The sequence below is a fragment of the Neophocaena asiaeorientalis genome, unplaced genomic scaffold (assembly GCF_003031525.2).
Source record: "Neophocaena asiaeorientalis asiaeorientalis breed wild unplaced genomic scaffold, Neophocaena_asiaeorientalis_V1.1 scaffold254, whole genome shotgun sequence".
Taxonomy (NCBI): Eukaryota; Metazoa; Chordata; class Mammalia; order Artiodactyla; family Phocoenidae; genus Neophocaena; species Neophocaena asiaeorientalis.
Window position 1 is genome coordinate 1596877 of NW_020174705.1, and position 15956 is coordinate 1612832.

The 15956-nt window shown below is 39.7% G+C and overlaps 1 protein-coding gene across 6 annotated transcripts in view; it reads right to left on the reverse strand.

Annotated features, from left to right (window-relative positions):
• Positions 1-15097, reverse strand: part of MEIOB (meiosis specific with OB-fold) — a 36449-nt gene extending 21352 nt beyond the window's left edge. For 5 of the 6 annotated variants that reach the window (XM_024759656.1, XM_024759655.1, XM_024759657.1 and 2 more), the window contains exons 1-6: positions 14979-15097; positions 10712-10788; positions 8364-8421; positions 4649-4780; positions 2617-2689; positions 275-470 (exon numbers count right to left, since the gene is read on the reverse strand). In XM_024759656.1, the coding sequence (XP_024615424.1) occupies positions 275-470; positions 2617-2689; positions 4649-4780; positions 8364-8421; positions 10712-10780 (528 nt within the window). In that variant the 5' untranslated portion in view covers positions 10781-10788; positions 14979-15097. The remainder of the gene's footprint in view (positions 1-274; positions 471-2616; positions 2690-4648; positions 4781-8363; positions 8422-10711; positions 10789-14978) is intronic. The other variant, XM_024759658.1, reaches the window with a different exon arrangement.
• Positions 15098-15956: the final 859 nt, after the last annotated feature.

The following is a 15956-nucleotide window of genomic DNA, read 5'->3' on the forward strand; positions in this document are numbered from 1 at the left end:
TTAACTCAAGTATGAAAAGCTCTCATATAGTTAGCGGATCATTTATGACTGTGTACTGCATTTAACATTCAAATACAATTTTATTTTGCTACTCATTCACAGGTAAAATGCTGCTTTCCCTTTAATGAGAAGTGTTATTTTCTAAATTCAACGGAGGATGCATCAAGATACAGAGGAAATTTTACTCCAGTTGATTATTACTTTCCAAACACAAATAAAATGATAGAACTCCCCCCACCAAATTGAACTTGGCTTTGTTGGGGTTTTAACTTACCGACCTCACAGCTGCAAGGACATTAATAATTCTCCCATCAAGACTGTGTCCGTTTGCAACAATGTCACCCAATGAATAATAATCACAAGACTCTTTAACAGGTAAGTATATCAAAGAAAGTAGCTTGGCATCCACTTCATAACTGGAACAAACTTTTACCATTGAGTGATTCTCACTGAGCAATAGTTTATAATCGCTAAATTGTAAAAACACACACCAGAAGTTAATATCAAATGATTTTCTAATAGAAAAATACTTCAAAGTTCACAGTTAAACTTTGGTTGTAACTTAAACTATATTTTAAAAATTATATTAAGAAGATTTATACTTTTCACTCTTAGAAACATTGAAAAGCTTTGTAAAATATTTTTTGTCTAAAATGTATTTTCATTAAGAAAATGTTTTAAAGACCAACTGTGTCTGAGTTTTAAGCACACTAATAGTCTGATCTTGCACAATACTGAGTTTCAGTTTCTTTCTCTGTAAAAAAAAAAAAGGGTGTAAGAGCACTCTAAAACATTGTGTGTCGGGGGGGAGGGTGATTTCCACCTCTATGACACTGACTGCCCTGCCTGTGTGCTTCCCTTACCTCTGTGGTGCTCTGTAGGAACAGATACACAACATTTACACAATTGAGGTGCTCTTCCCCTTCCAGCCAATCAACTTCCAAGTGTCCTCCATGGAGCATCTTTCTAGTCCTCTAATCCAGAGCCTTCCCCGCACCCCCCAACCCCGCTACTGCTTTAGGTGTTTCCCTCATCACTTCTCACCCAAACTACTGCTTGTCTCCTAAGCTTTGTTCCCCTACTGTCCGTCCTCAGGTAGCCAAAGTGATCTTCCTAAACCACGAATATGAATATATTTCCCAGCTCAAAAGATCTTCTGTGCTAGCCATCACCAAAGCATGAAGTTGGTACAACAAGCAAAGCTGTCTGTGAAGTGTCTCTGCTTCTCTCTCGAGCTTCTCCTCCTGCTGTTCCCCTGCCTATATTCCAGCCACATCATATTCCTAGGCTATGAAACTACCACTTTAGAGAAGAACGTAGTCAAACATCAACAGTTTCATAAGGTTTAAACTACTATTAACTGTTCTGGAAAAGGCCAGGAGGTTTCGTGTTTGTTCCCTCTGCCAAGGATGCTCTTCCCTCCCTCCATTCATGTGTTCATTCCATAAACACTTACTGAGAGCCTATTATGTGCCAGACCTTAGTCTAGGCACAGGGGGTACAGTGGTGAGGAAGACACACAAGACCTATGATCTCACGGAGTTTACATGCGTGAGAGGGAGACAGACAAGAACAATTAATCAAATAATCCCAGATTGTAATCAGGGTTATGATGGTACACATACACTGTGTACAGGACGAAGTCCTAGTAATACAGACTGGAAGGGCTACTACAGACAGAGTAGGTGGGGGAAGATCTAAGGAGGTGACATTTAAGCTGACACTTCAATGAGAAGAGCAAATAAGATTGTTCTTTGCAGAGGGAAGTGAACATGCAATGCTGTTAGTGCAGAATGAGCCCAGGATGTTCATAAAGTGGAGGACTCTTCATGTGGCTGCAGAGAAATGAGACCTATAAGATGAGGTCAGAAAAATGGGTGCAGGTGCACGTGTAGTAGAGACTTTTGTGCCCACCCAGAGCTCTTTACCAGCTACTCCCTTCTCTCTCGAGATTTGCCCTCAGCCAGAAATACCTTTAAGCCTTCCCTCCTCTGCAGGAATAGGGGGTGGACTTCAACCAATAACTTGTAAATACAGGGTACAAAAGCCCAGGCCTCTTTCTTTAGGGTGGTACCACTTTGAGGTGCCACTCATGCTCCAGAGCTCCCATCTGGGTCAGGATGAGACTGGGCTCCTGCTGAACCTGCCTCTTTGCTCACCTTCCCCCCAGTGCTATCCTTACAGGCTGCTTCTAAGGGCTCTCCCTCAACAAATCATCTGCACAAAAATCCTCCTCTGGGCTCTACTTCCAAGTAACCTGAACTAAGATAGTAAGGCATGTGAAGAGAGTTATAAATTGAGATGAAAAAATGGATATATGACTTCCATGATTTACCTTTTCACTGTTCAGCTTTAATGTGACTAGAGTCAGATTTTTGTAATCTAAGAATGAGAATCAAAGTACTAAAAACAAAGCCATTTTTTATGTGATCCTATGTCAAAGTAAATTATTTCATAATCAAAGATAAATATTATGAAGCAGAATTAAACTCCTAATTTTCAAACTGAAGTATACACCTTTAATAAGCTCTCTGTTAATCTGACGTGCAAAAACTTATTAGTAATAATCATTCTGGCATAAAGTAATAATCATTCTGACCTCTGTGCTAGATTTACCTAGGAGTTGCAGGGCTGAACTTTTCTCCTCTTTCTAATTCCTTTCTTTGGATCAGGGGATTTTCAATTATCACTAAAACAGAGGGGAAAATATGATGTTATTACAAAAAAAGTAACAGGATAAGTTTAAAAAATGAGTGTACATAACAATGAACATTACAATGTTATTTCTAATTTTGAGTTGGTGTCATGTATCCTTCACAATCATTTTCTTGTGGCACTGTGAGCAACAGAATCCTGGGGTATGACCAATCAATTTGATCTCAGATGACATTTCTTATACTTTGTGTTTAAATCCCAACATATGATCCACATTAATATTACTTTATTGAATAGTTACACTGAACATTTGATTTGGTTACAACATGCCCTTCTATAAAATAAATTGATCTTCACCCAATTCACAGCTGTCCTCAAAAATAATAGTGGTAGTTAGAAAGAGCAATGCAAAATCTGGGTCCTGATTTGAGCCCCACAACTTATCAGCTTTACGACAACATTTTAGGGTTTTCATTTCCTATGGTCTATGTTAGACTTTTATGTGCTCTATTTTGCTAATTCCTCACACAACCATCCCTCATTATTATCCCTTTTTCCAAATGAAGAAATTGAAGTTCACAGAGGTTAAATAACCTTCTTGAGGTATTATATCTAGAAAGTAGTAGAGTTGAAATTAGAACTGTTCTAATTCTATTTGTAATTCTAATTTAAAAATCTGTAATCTTTTCATTCTACCACACCAAAATCTTATTTACTTCTATAAGCATCATCAGATTTACACCTTTAAAATCCCTTATCTCATTCATCCTCACAACAGCCATCAACATGGAACATAGGTTAATACCGAAATATATCTTTAGCTCTAGGTAACTAATGTTCTGGCATTCATCCAAGAAATTCATCCAAGAAATGTTTTGCTTGTAGGAAGAGTAGGGTGTGGACTTCAGCCAATAACTTGTAAATACAGGGTACAAAATCCCAGACCTCTTTTTTTAGGGTGGTACCACTTTGAGGTGCCACTCATGCTCCAGAGCTCCCATATGGGTCAGGATGAGACTGGGCTCCTGCTGAACCTGCCTCTTTGCTCACCTTCCCCCCAATGCTATCCTTACAGGCTGCTTCTAAGGACCTGTAAAGTTTTCGCAAAGTCTGCAGTTTTCTGCCTTCATAGTTCATATGTTCAACTACCTTATTATTCAGTTAGAGAGATACTATATGTAATCCTGAAAGTTAATAATATGATTGGGTGCTGAGTAACTAGTATGGGTACTAGGCTGCTTGATACTGCAGGGTTGGAGAGGAGTAGTTTAATTGTCCGTGTTACCCTTTCCCTTCTTTTTTCTACCATGAAAGAGAACTGGTATACATGCTTTCTTGTTTCTTGTATGAGGCTAGAGCTGCCATCTATTGAGTGACTAAGTTCTACACTTTATAACAGGCACACTATCTCATTTAACATTCACAAGCATCTATAGGGTGTTAATTCATAGTTGAGACCCAACAAGATTAAGAAATTTTCTCAAAGCCACAATGTAATAAAAGTTGGTACTTAGAATTGAATTCAGATCTACCTGTTCTCAAAGTCTTGTTCTTTTCAATATACTACACTGTACCATAGAGGGCTATTGGGGTGGGTAGCTGATATGAAAGATTTGGTATTTTAGGCTGAAGGTTTCTTAAAATCCATTAAAATTTCAAATATCTTTTATTAAAATCTATTTAGCATCCCTATTATAATTTTACAGAAAGATAAATGATTAGAGCCACAAGAGGGACTGATGCAAAGTGAAATAGAAATAAACCAAAGATCACAGAGCTACTTAGTAAAAATATGTGATTATCATGTTTGTATGTTTCAATTAAATGCTGAATGCCTTGTGTTATACTCTTAACAATTGACTTTTTTCTGGTAAGGTTCTTGAGAATAAGAATTGTGTCTCATTTCATTTTGACTCCCTCAGTGTAGTTATCACAAACATATCATGGGAATAATACTGTAAGAGAAACAGTTTAAGAATCAGTGCCAACTTACCACACTCCCCAACACGAAAGCTGTCAGAAAGTGATCTGATGTAATCTTCCTTGCCCCACGATGTTGCATTTACAAAATGGGTTGTTGAATCACGAATGGTGAAACTGAAAGTGTACCTTTCTGATCCAATATCTAAGGAAAAACCAATGCTTTTATTTTTCATATGAAAAGTTTTATTTTAACTTTGAACAAATATGATTATTTGATGCTAAAAACACTCAAACACATGGTGTAAAATATTATTTCAGATATAAGTTTTGCTTTTATGAATTCTAAGCTGCCAAGGTAGATAACTCACCTCACTGTTACCCCTATGTTTCCTTTCCCTAGTTATCTGTATATTTGGAGGGAAATGACATGTAGGCTTGAACCATCCTGATATTAGCTTAGAGTCTCCATTTCTCTCTTACTGTTGTTTTAACCTAAGTCATAATTCAGATCTAAATTATTTCAAAACAAATAAACGTGTGCTGCTAAAAGATACCACTAGGGGTCAGCAAGTACTTTTTTTCCAAAATAAAATTTCTTTATTGTTTTGCTAATTAAAAAAGTAATACAGGGCTTCCCTGGTGGCACAGTGGTTGAGAGTCCGCCTGCCGATGCAGGGAACACTGGTTCGTGCCCCGATCCGGGAAGATCCCACATGCCGCAGAGCGGCTGGGCCCGTGAGCCATGGCTGCTGAGCCTGCGCGTCCGGAGCCTGTGCTCCACAACAGGAGAGGCACATGTCAATATTTTATTGGATCCATTCCTAAAACAAAGGCAATAAAAGCAAAAATAAACAAATGGAAACTAATTAAACCTAAACGCTTTTGCACAGCAAAGGAAACCATCAACAAAATGAAAAGACAAACTACTGAATGGGAGAAAATATTTGCAAATGATATAAACAATAAGGGGTTAATATCCAACATACATCAACAGCTCATACAACTCAACATCAAAAAAACTAACAACCCAATTTAAAAACTAGGTAGAAGAACTGAATAGACATTCTTCCAAAGAGGAAATGCAGATGGCCAACAGGCACATGAAAAGATGTTCAATATCACTAATTATCAGGGAAATACAAATAAAAACAACAATGAGCTATCACCTCACACTTGTCAGAATGGCTATCGTCAAAAAGAACACAAATGGGCTTCCCTGGTGGCGCAGTGGTTGACAGTCCGCCTGCCGATGCAGGGGACACGGGTTCAGGCCCCGGTCCGGCAAGATCCCACATGCCGCAGAGCGGCTGGGCCCATGAGCCATGGCCGCTGAGCCTGCGCGTCCGGAGCCTGTGCTCCACAACGGGAGAGGCCACAACAGTGAGAGGTACAAAGGGAACCTTGTACACTGTTGGTGGGAATGTAAACTGGTGCAGCCACTGTGCGAATCAGTATGGACGCATCTCAAAAAACTAAAAACAGAACTACCATATGACCCAGCGACTCCACTTCTGAGAATATATCTGAAAAAAACAAAACACTAATTTGAAAAGATACATGCACCCCAATGTTCATAGCAGCATTATTTATAATCGTCAAGACATGAAAGCAACCTAAGTGTCCATCACCAGATGAATAAAGAAGTTGTGATATACACACACACACACACACACACACACACACACACACACACACATATATATGCATAATGAAATTTTTACTCAGCTATATAAAACAATGAAATGTTACCATTTGCAGCAGCATAGATAGACTTGGAGGGCATTATGCTAAGTGAAATAAGTCAGACAAAAGACAAATACTGTATGATATCATTTATACGTGGAATCTAAAAAATACAACAAACTAGTGAATATAACAAAAAAGCAGAATCACAGATAGTGGTTACTAGTGGGGAGACGGAAGGAGGGAAGGGGGGAAGGGGGGAAGGAGAGAGGGGCAATATACGGGTAGGGGATTAAGAGGTACAAACTTCTAGGTACAAAATAAGCTACAAAGATATACTATACAACATGTGGAATACAGCAAGTATTTTATAATAACTACAATGAAATATAACCTTTAAAATTGTAAATCACTATACTGTATACCTGTAAGTTCTATAATATTATATATCAACTATACTTCAATTTTAAAAGTTTTTAAAAAGTAATACAACCTAACATACAAATGCACATTATAGATATCTATTGAACTGTGATTAGTGCTTACCTTTGGGGTGGGGGCTGGGATGGGAAAAGTTGAGGGTTAAATGAAGAATTTCTCTTTTGGACTCTATGACCTTCTGCACTGCTTGAATTTTTTATGACAATATATTGATATGTGTAATGTTTTTTAAAGTCAGTAAGCATATCTTCTCCAAAAAAGGAATACTGTACAGACAATTATAAAAAATAGTCAAACACTACAGAAATGGTACCCTACTCTCACCGTCTAATAGGAGAAAATTTTATTTCATTGCTGTAATTTAAGCAAATATATAAATATTGACCTTTTCTAATTCATATATTTCAAGTTATTCCTTTTACAGCTTAGAAAACAGAGATGCAGGATTTCTCAAACTATTCAAGTGGTAATTCTGATCTAATTAATTATGATGCAGTAAAGAGAAGACAAATGAGTATGGGTGGGAGATGACATCTTTGTTATTTACCTCAAAAATAACAACAGAATATTATAAAAAATAAAATGAAAATAAAGGTACCTATCACTACACCGTAAGTCAATGAACACAGCCACAATTAATTGTCTTCGTCTGTCAAAATTACTGGCTGGCTGACTAGAGCTCAGATTCCCTCAGGCTGTTTAGGACTTATACTGTACCTTTTAATAAAAAGCATTGACACTTCAAAAGCTAATAATAGTGAATTGCTACTTTTGGCATTCTATAGTTTATCTCTGCATGTAAACTACAAAAGTTTGAGAGTCAGTTGATTTTAAAAATCCAATTTTAGTCTCGGATTGTGTTTCCATAGTCCTAAAATTCTTGCACAGTTCAAGCAACTCAATAAGAACCACTAAAGCCAAACTTAACTGTATTTTCCACATGTGAAAGATGATTTTTTTCCACTGAATTGTCTGGTTCTTTGAGTAAATACATAGATACTGCTGCCATACTTCTCTCGCTCAACACTGTCAGGACATATCCCTGCTGGAAAACCTTCCTCCTTATCACTTTCTGTCTTCTATGAAGATTTACCTGTGTACTTGTATCTCTTAGGCTGATATTGATAGTTAACATGGAGTTCTTACTGTGCCTTACACACCCTTCCATGTATGAGCTCATTTAATTCTCATCCCAGCTTTATTTACCCCGATTTCACAGCTGTACATAGAATAGATCTCAGATGACTCGTGCTGAGCCCAGTCAAACTAGCTCCACGTCCATCCTTTCAGACACTTTGATAACTGAGGATGATGAGACTACATACATCTCTCTCTCTTACCTTTCCACCGGGTTTTACACAGTGGAGGTGCTCAATAAGTACTCGTTGATACACATTAATGAGTTGACCAATTTAGCTATTTTAGTACTGTATACACAGCTTTTAAAATTATGTTTTAGAGATATCAAATAAAATCATTAAGAATGATTTAAGGCCACACATGTGGCCTTAAATCAAGTACTTTACCATGCAATAGAGAACATGGCTGTTGCTCTTAGGGAGTTAAACAGGCATGAGAAATTTAATCACTTAAATATATTTTGCTGTAGTCATAAGCCACAGTTGATGAAAAATGAAGCAAAGAGTTAAACAGAACTCAGCTTTTTCTGTCTGGAAAGCCTTTGACATCTGTTTTTCCAATAACTATGCCGATTATTTTCTGAAAAACAAAAAGGTTATAGAAGACAAATATTAAACACAGATGGAGATGGTAAATTTAATTTCATGGACTTGTTATATTTTACTGGCTCTAACAAACATTTTTAACTAGGAACCATTTAAATGTATTTATTCCAGACAAACATCTAAAACAACTTCATAAATGTTCAGCTCCACAAGGAGTAGTACAAAGTAATAAGACAGTTAACTGATATTACAAATATAATCATTTAATACTTAGTATGTTTCTACTTTATTTTTAATCATTAGGTGGAGCACAGTAACTGCCCTATGCTATCAGTCCTTACTGAATTCATTCAAAGCACATGTATAATGCAATTTAATTTGCCATGGTCTTCAAAGCTTTCTTTTATATAGGGTTTTCTAACAATCCACATAAAATTGCTTAGCTTCTTAATGCAAACATGCTGGACAGTAACATAAATTAGATTGTAACAAAACTTGCACATTGCTGCTAATAAATCTAAGCTCTGAAGTCCTAGATCTTAAACCTTAAAGATATTAACATCTTTAAAATTTTTAAATTTCTCTTCAGTGACTAACAAAGAAAAATTAAGTATTTTTTAAATGTTTTAAGAAATAAAAGTAACCTTTTTCTGAAAGGATGAATTTATATCACTAATTCTAGCAACTGATTTTAACCTTACAATAATCTGTTACATTTAAAATACATTCAAGGACTTCCCTGGTGGTGCAGTGATTAAGAATCCGCCTGCAAATGCAGGGGACACAGGTTTGAGACCTGGTCTGGAAAGTTCCCACAAGCCAGGGAGCAACTAAGCCATGCACCACAACAAAGTGAGCCTGTGCTCTAGAGCCCGTGTGCCACAATTCCTGAAGCCTGCATGCCTAGAGCCCGTGCTCTGCAACAAAGAGAAGCCACCACGGTGAGAAGCCCACACACTGCAATGAAGAGTAACCCCCACTTGCTGCAGCTAGAGAAAGCCCGCGCACAGAAACAAAGACCCAACGCAGCCAAAATAAATCTGAAAAAAATATAAATAAAATACATTCAAGCTTTTAAGACTACCACATCCTAGCTGAGCTATTAGTCTTATTGCATTTAGACATATTACTATTATTTCTTTAAATTCCATATGCATGCAGATCTCACTGAATTTTGTTGGGAAAACAACTAATGGAAATATTGAGTAAAATTTTCTAACTGAAGAGGCAATTAGCAAATAGTTTACCTTTCAAGAAAAACTGTAACATCAATAATTATTTTTAACATTAATAAAGTTTAAATTGCAAATTATTGAAGTTATATGTAAATTTATCCCATTTTAAGAAACCTGATTTGCAAATTCTAAATGTAAACAGCAGACTGCTGGGGGTAGGAAAAGTAAGGCAGTATGATAATTGCTTTACAATGAATTCTTCACCTTATAAGATGATTCCACCTAGATTTCTTTTAAATAAATAACAATCTAGGCATACTTGACATGACTGATTCCCCCACAATCCCTTCCCCCAAAATGAATTTTCACATAATGATTTCAGAAATATATCTTTTGTGTACCTTTATGTCATAAAAGCAGCATAATAGCAAGTATTTCAGTATATAACTTGGGCAATTTGACTAGAGAATAGATACTGCTGAATGACAATGTTTTAATTTTATAATGCTAAATTTGAGTACTTATTAAATATTTAATTAAAATATAGTACAAGGACTTCCCTGGTGGCACAGTGGTTAAGAATCTGCCTGCCAGTGCAGTGGACACAGGTTTGATCCCTGGTCCAGGAAGATCCCACATGCCGCAGAGCAACTAAGCCCATGCACCGCAACTACTGAGCCTGCGCTCTAGAGCCTGCGAGCTACAACTTCTGAAGCCCGTGTACCTAGAGCCCGTGCTCTACAACAACAGAAGCCACCACAATGAGAAGCCCACGCCCCACAACAAAGAGTAGCCCCAGCTCACAGCAAGTAGAGAAAGCCCATGCAGCAACGAAGACCCAATGCAGCCAAAAATAAATAAATAAAATAAAATATAATACAAGTAAACTTTTGATAATTTTTAACAATCGCTAGTCATATCTACAATCTCCTAATCCGTAGACAAAAGAAAGACTAATTTTCATTTAGCTGGCATAAATACAAAGAAGTTTAGGAGTGTTTAATATCTAACAATCACTAATGCAGTATCTGTATACTTGTCAATTATACAAGCATGTGTTGAAACGAATCAATAATGTTGACATAATGTAATATTACCACCTAAAGTTTCAACAGAGATCAAGTGAACCACTACACCACTGAAACCTACCAGATTAGCCATATTTGGATGCAGGTCTGAAAGTGCAGTAAAGTTCTTTGATGCAATGGAGTTAGCCATTCTTTTATCTGCATATTAGAAAATATAACTTAGATGCATAAATTAAACAACTGAAATAAACCTTGAAAAATTCCAAGACTGAAAAAAGAATTTATTAGGAAAGTACTGGATATTCTACTCATTCTTTGGGAAAATTTTATGTTACAACAATGAAATGCAAGTTAGATTCAACCTGTAAAAAGCATGTTTCAAAATGTCCTCTTAAAGTTTTGAATGATATAGTTAGGTTTAAATTTTTAACTTTCACTTTTCAAAAAAAATAATTTAGCAATATTTGAGCACCCTGCAAATTTAGTTTCAGATGAGAAATGATTCAATGGGACATTTGCAGATTTAAATATTTATTACCATAAAGCCTACTTTAAAAAAACAGCAAAACTCTATTGTAACCACCTTGAATCATGCATTTAGTTACACTGTGTAAGGGAATAGGTAGTACTTTATCCTCACCTCTAGATGGTAAGTAAGCTCCATCAGGGCAGAGGTAGGATCTTACAAATTTTTTGTATGTGCATTTCAATGCTACCTTGCACATAAAAAGCACTCAATAAATAAATGAAATGGTGGCTTGTCCCTCAATATCATCACTAGAAAAGGTTTTAGTGTAATAACAACTGTCAGCTACACCAAACTAGCAGATTTACTCCATTTCACTTCATATTACGTGGCCTCTTTAACAGTGAATGCCCTCAGCTACAGGCTGCACTTTCAGGACATGTCGCATAATACGTTTCAGGAAGACTGTGGAGTTAGTCAAATATGATTATGAATTCCAGCGCCACTAGTTTGTAGTCAAATGTTTTGAATTACTGAGCTTTAATTTCTTCATCCACAAAATATGGATAACATCTACCCTACAGGGTTGTTGTGAGAATTCAAAATAATGTACGTAAGGTGCCTAGATGTTCACAGGCTCTTGACAGATGAGAACACTGCTTTTCATTCTTATCCAATGTAGCAGCTTCTGCATTCAAGCCAGAATAAACAATGGGGAATTAAGCAGCTTTAAGGTCCTACTTATTCTTCGGCCTAGTCTGATCTGGCTTACTATGCAATTTCAGTCTCTGAAATTCTTGACAAACCCTGATGGATTCATTCATTCATCCATCCACTCAACATTTATTGAGAGCTTGTCAAGTGCTACACACTTGAGGTTAGAGGAAAAACTATTCAGTAGCCAGATTTTGTGTAAAAACACTATCCATCTACATATTGAGTTCTCCAAATTTTTACCCCTTAATATCTCTTGGTGGTTATTGACTTACAAGTAATATCACATGAACTCTTTGAAGTTCCTTCACTTTCTACTATTATTCAAAATATATGGTGATATACCTTAGTGTCTGTCTACCAAAAAAAGGACAACTTGCTTCTCTACATGGACATTTTGAGAAATACAAAATTACCATGAACTAAAGAGCTCGATATGGTGATACAGAGATTATACCATTCAACAGCAACTACTGTCCCTTCTACTTTCCAAATATATTTTAAATGTCTCCTTTTCTCCATCTCTGATGCCATCTCCTCAGCCCAAGGCTCAGTCATTCCTCATCTAGAGTACTGCAATTACCTGGTTTTTATACATAGTTTATTCATTCAACATGTGTCAGTTGAGTGTCTGATATGTATCAGGCCCTGAATCAGGATGGGGGATGGCTCAGAGAGCAGCAACGAAAACAGAGGGCCAGATGTGGGACTAGATGTATACAGCCTCAAGGCCACTGACTCAGATACTTGATAAGGGTAAAAGGAAAGAAGAGGTGGTGGTGAACCTAGTCTGGTTAAGGTAACATGATGGCAATGTAACAGGTAATAGTTGTGGAGTGTCTACTATGAGGCTGACCCTATACCACAGACTAGATACACCATGACCATCTCTGACAGCCCCCCAGCCCAGGTCTCCCAAATTCCCTTCCCTGAGTTCTGTGCCCTCCTCCTACTTTTGAAGGGCAACCTCCCGCCTGGACCAGAGCCCAGCCTGACCTGGCCAATTCCTCCCAGGGCCTTCCTGGTCCCTTGCTTTAGGTTTCATGAGGGCATGGTAGGGCCCAAGCCCCTCATGCTCCTACTTGCTAGAGCTTTCCTCCAGAGGACAAAGCTGCACTGCTTGGTCCTTACTCTCGTTGTGGCTCTGGAAAAAGAGAAGGGGACTCTGGACCCAGACAAGGAAGAGGCATTGCTAGCTGCTGGCTCTGAGAAGGTGTCTGACCCACAGGTCAGCTGAGGCTGTCAGTCAGACCCTGAGGGCAAACCCCACCAACTTTCTGATTTTGATGCCATTGTCTCAAATTCTGAGCAGGCCAGAGTGAGCAGACCTGGGGCCTTGGTATACACAGTTTCCTCTTCCTTGAGCATCCTCTCCAATCCCACCCTCACATCTTCCCAAGACAGGATCTTCAGCATTCTTTGGATCTCAAGGAGAAGACTTTCCTACTACCCTCCTTCAAGTATCCCCCAGACTCTATTCCCTCTCTTAGCACTCCTAATTCATAATTGTTGCTTGTGTGCTGTCTTTCTCCCTCATCACAGAGTGGAGTCTATGATGATAGGCTGTAATGTGAAATTATTGCTATAATTAACTTTTTAGATAAATAGAATTTTAGTTAACAGCTAATTTTACATTTATATCCAGCATTTAAATTATAGAAACAAGTACAGTTTATATCCTGCTATTCTAGATAAATAGAGCTTTCAAAGAGCTCAGCAATGATGGTCCTATAATTTGCTATTTTACTCTGTGCTGGGGCTACTACAGAGAAGTCCTCTTTATGTGGTTATTTCTATACATGAAAATCCCCCCAAACTTTCATCACAAACCAAAGATTTTCTAACAAACTTTGACAAAATTGGTCACCTCTCACAGAGGGGAACAGTCGCTCAATTATCTTTATAAATCCAATTCAAAAAAGTAGATTTTACTCCTTTTACTGCTTCAATGGGAACTCAGCAAGTTTTGCACTTCTTTTAAGTTTTTTTTTTTTTTCCCGGCCCCATGGTGCGGCTTGTGGGATTTTAGTTCCCCAACCAGGGAATGAACCAGGCCACGGCAGTGAAAGAGCCAAGTCCTAACCATTAGACCACCCACCAGGGCACTCCCTGTATTTTGAAATTCTAGAAGAATGCTTGTTAATAACCTTTCAAGGTAGTTTCAAATTTTCTAACTAAAAGCTGTTTTGAAAAAAAGAAGAAGAGAAAGAGAGAGAAAGAAAGAGGGAGGGAGGAAGGAAGGAAGGAGAGAAAAAGAAAGGAAGGAAGGAAGGAAGGAAGCAAGGAAGGGAGGAAGGGAGGAAGGAAGGGAGGGAGGAAAGAAAGAGGAAACATGCATGACTTGCATTCAAATACCATTTCCCAAAGTTTATCATTTCATGCCCTCCTCACACTTTTGCACCTTATAGATGATAAGTCCAGCGCTTGGCAAACAGGGATTGAAAGCGGTCCCTTTGAAACCCTGAGGTGAAATGCGACTCTTCTCCCTATTCACTCTTTTAAAATGTATTCTGAAGATTCCAACTCTATGACATTCTGGAAAAGGCAAAACTGTAGAGACAGCACACCATCTAAAGTTGCGGGAGGGAGGGGTGAGTCGTGGGTAGGGAGTTTCCGAGGCAGTGCAACTGCTCTGAAGGATCCTGTAACCAGGCATCTGTCAAACCCACAGAATGTCCAACACCAAGCGCGAACCCTAACGTAAGCCAGTCTCTGGGGGGAACTCATTTTTGAGTCACTGCAGGACGTGGGTACATATCTCGCATAATTACACCCCCGCGTCTGCACTCGCCGCGCTCTACGCGGACGTCCACACTCTAAGGTGTTCTGCGTGTTTCTACGTGACTGTGTCCCCCGCGTGTTTGGACTAGAAGCCGACGTCACCTGCCCGCTTCGCATCCGGGCGTGTTCTACGAACCCTAACCCGCCGGCTTCCACCGCGCGGGGAGACGGGGGTGGCCCGAGGGCCGGCCAGGACTCGGGGCCGGGGGCTCGGCGCAGGCCTCGCCTTCGTCACCACCCGCCAAGTGCGCGGGCAGCTGGGAGGGGAGGCCGCTCCCACCACGGACGCCGCAGCCCTGAGATCCGCCCTCAGGAGCGGACGAGAGCCAGCCATCCGCCGCTCACAGCCGCGCGGGATCCGCCGCCCGCCGCCACCGGGCTTCACCTCAGGCGTCCGCGCCGGCTTCTCCCGGGAGCGCTCGCTTACCCGCTCCTCGCACCTGGACAGCGGTCCGCCACACACAGGCCCCACTCGGCCGCTTCTCCACAGCGCGTTCGGCCCACAACCCAACAGCTCGACTACGGTCGCGCGAGGAATGCCGCGCGACCGTTAGCGCAGGCCCCGCCCATAACTCCTATCCCGCCCCGCCCCTGCGTCCTGACTCCGCCCTCGACCCTGCCCTGTTCCATCGGGCCACCTTGAGGGCCTCCGTCCTTCTGGAGTGCGGGTCATGAGGAGCGAGACTCCGGGAGGCTGGGTACGCGTGGTTCCCGTTTCTTTCCTTTCCCGGAGCCCCAAGCCTGTCCTCCAGACTCGAGGACCCTCCGGGGCGGGAGTCCGGGGTGCTAAGAACCAGGCGCCCAGGAAGATGCTGGGGATCTTTTCTGCTGAAACACGGCAGAAATGCAGGAGGCGTTGCTATAGAAAGTGCAGCAGCTGAATGCACACCTACAAACAAGTGCTAGTGAAACCGGGGAAATCTGGAAAAGACTGGGTGTGTCTACTTCAGTAACCTAGTTGTGAGCTTGCAGGATGTTCTGATTGGGGAGAAGTGGATCAAGTGTAGCAGGGATCTCTATTATTTCTTATACTGCGTGTGACTCTATCTCAAAAGAAGAGTGCATGGAAGAAAAGGGTGCATGATTGCTCATAAGGCTTTTGGAAGGGGAGTGGGTGCTGGATGCAGACCCTGTCACCTGATGGGGGAGTGTGAGGGAAGGCCAGCCTGCTAGAACAATAACGATAAATACTGATGACGCTATTTATATCATTTCAGATATATACATATATACACTATACGTATAATTTGATGTGCTAAATATTGAGCTTAGGTGAACCTGATAAAACATCGCTAGCTTTTTAGTTAGTACCATTTGGAAATCTTTTTAGTCTGACTTATAAACTAATTTTTGTTAATAGAGTACTAATCAGGGGCAAATAAGTTAAGATCCAATAACAAAATCC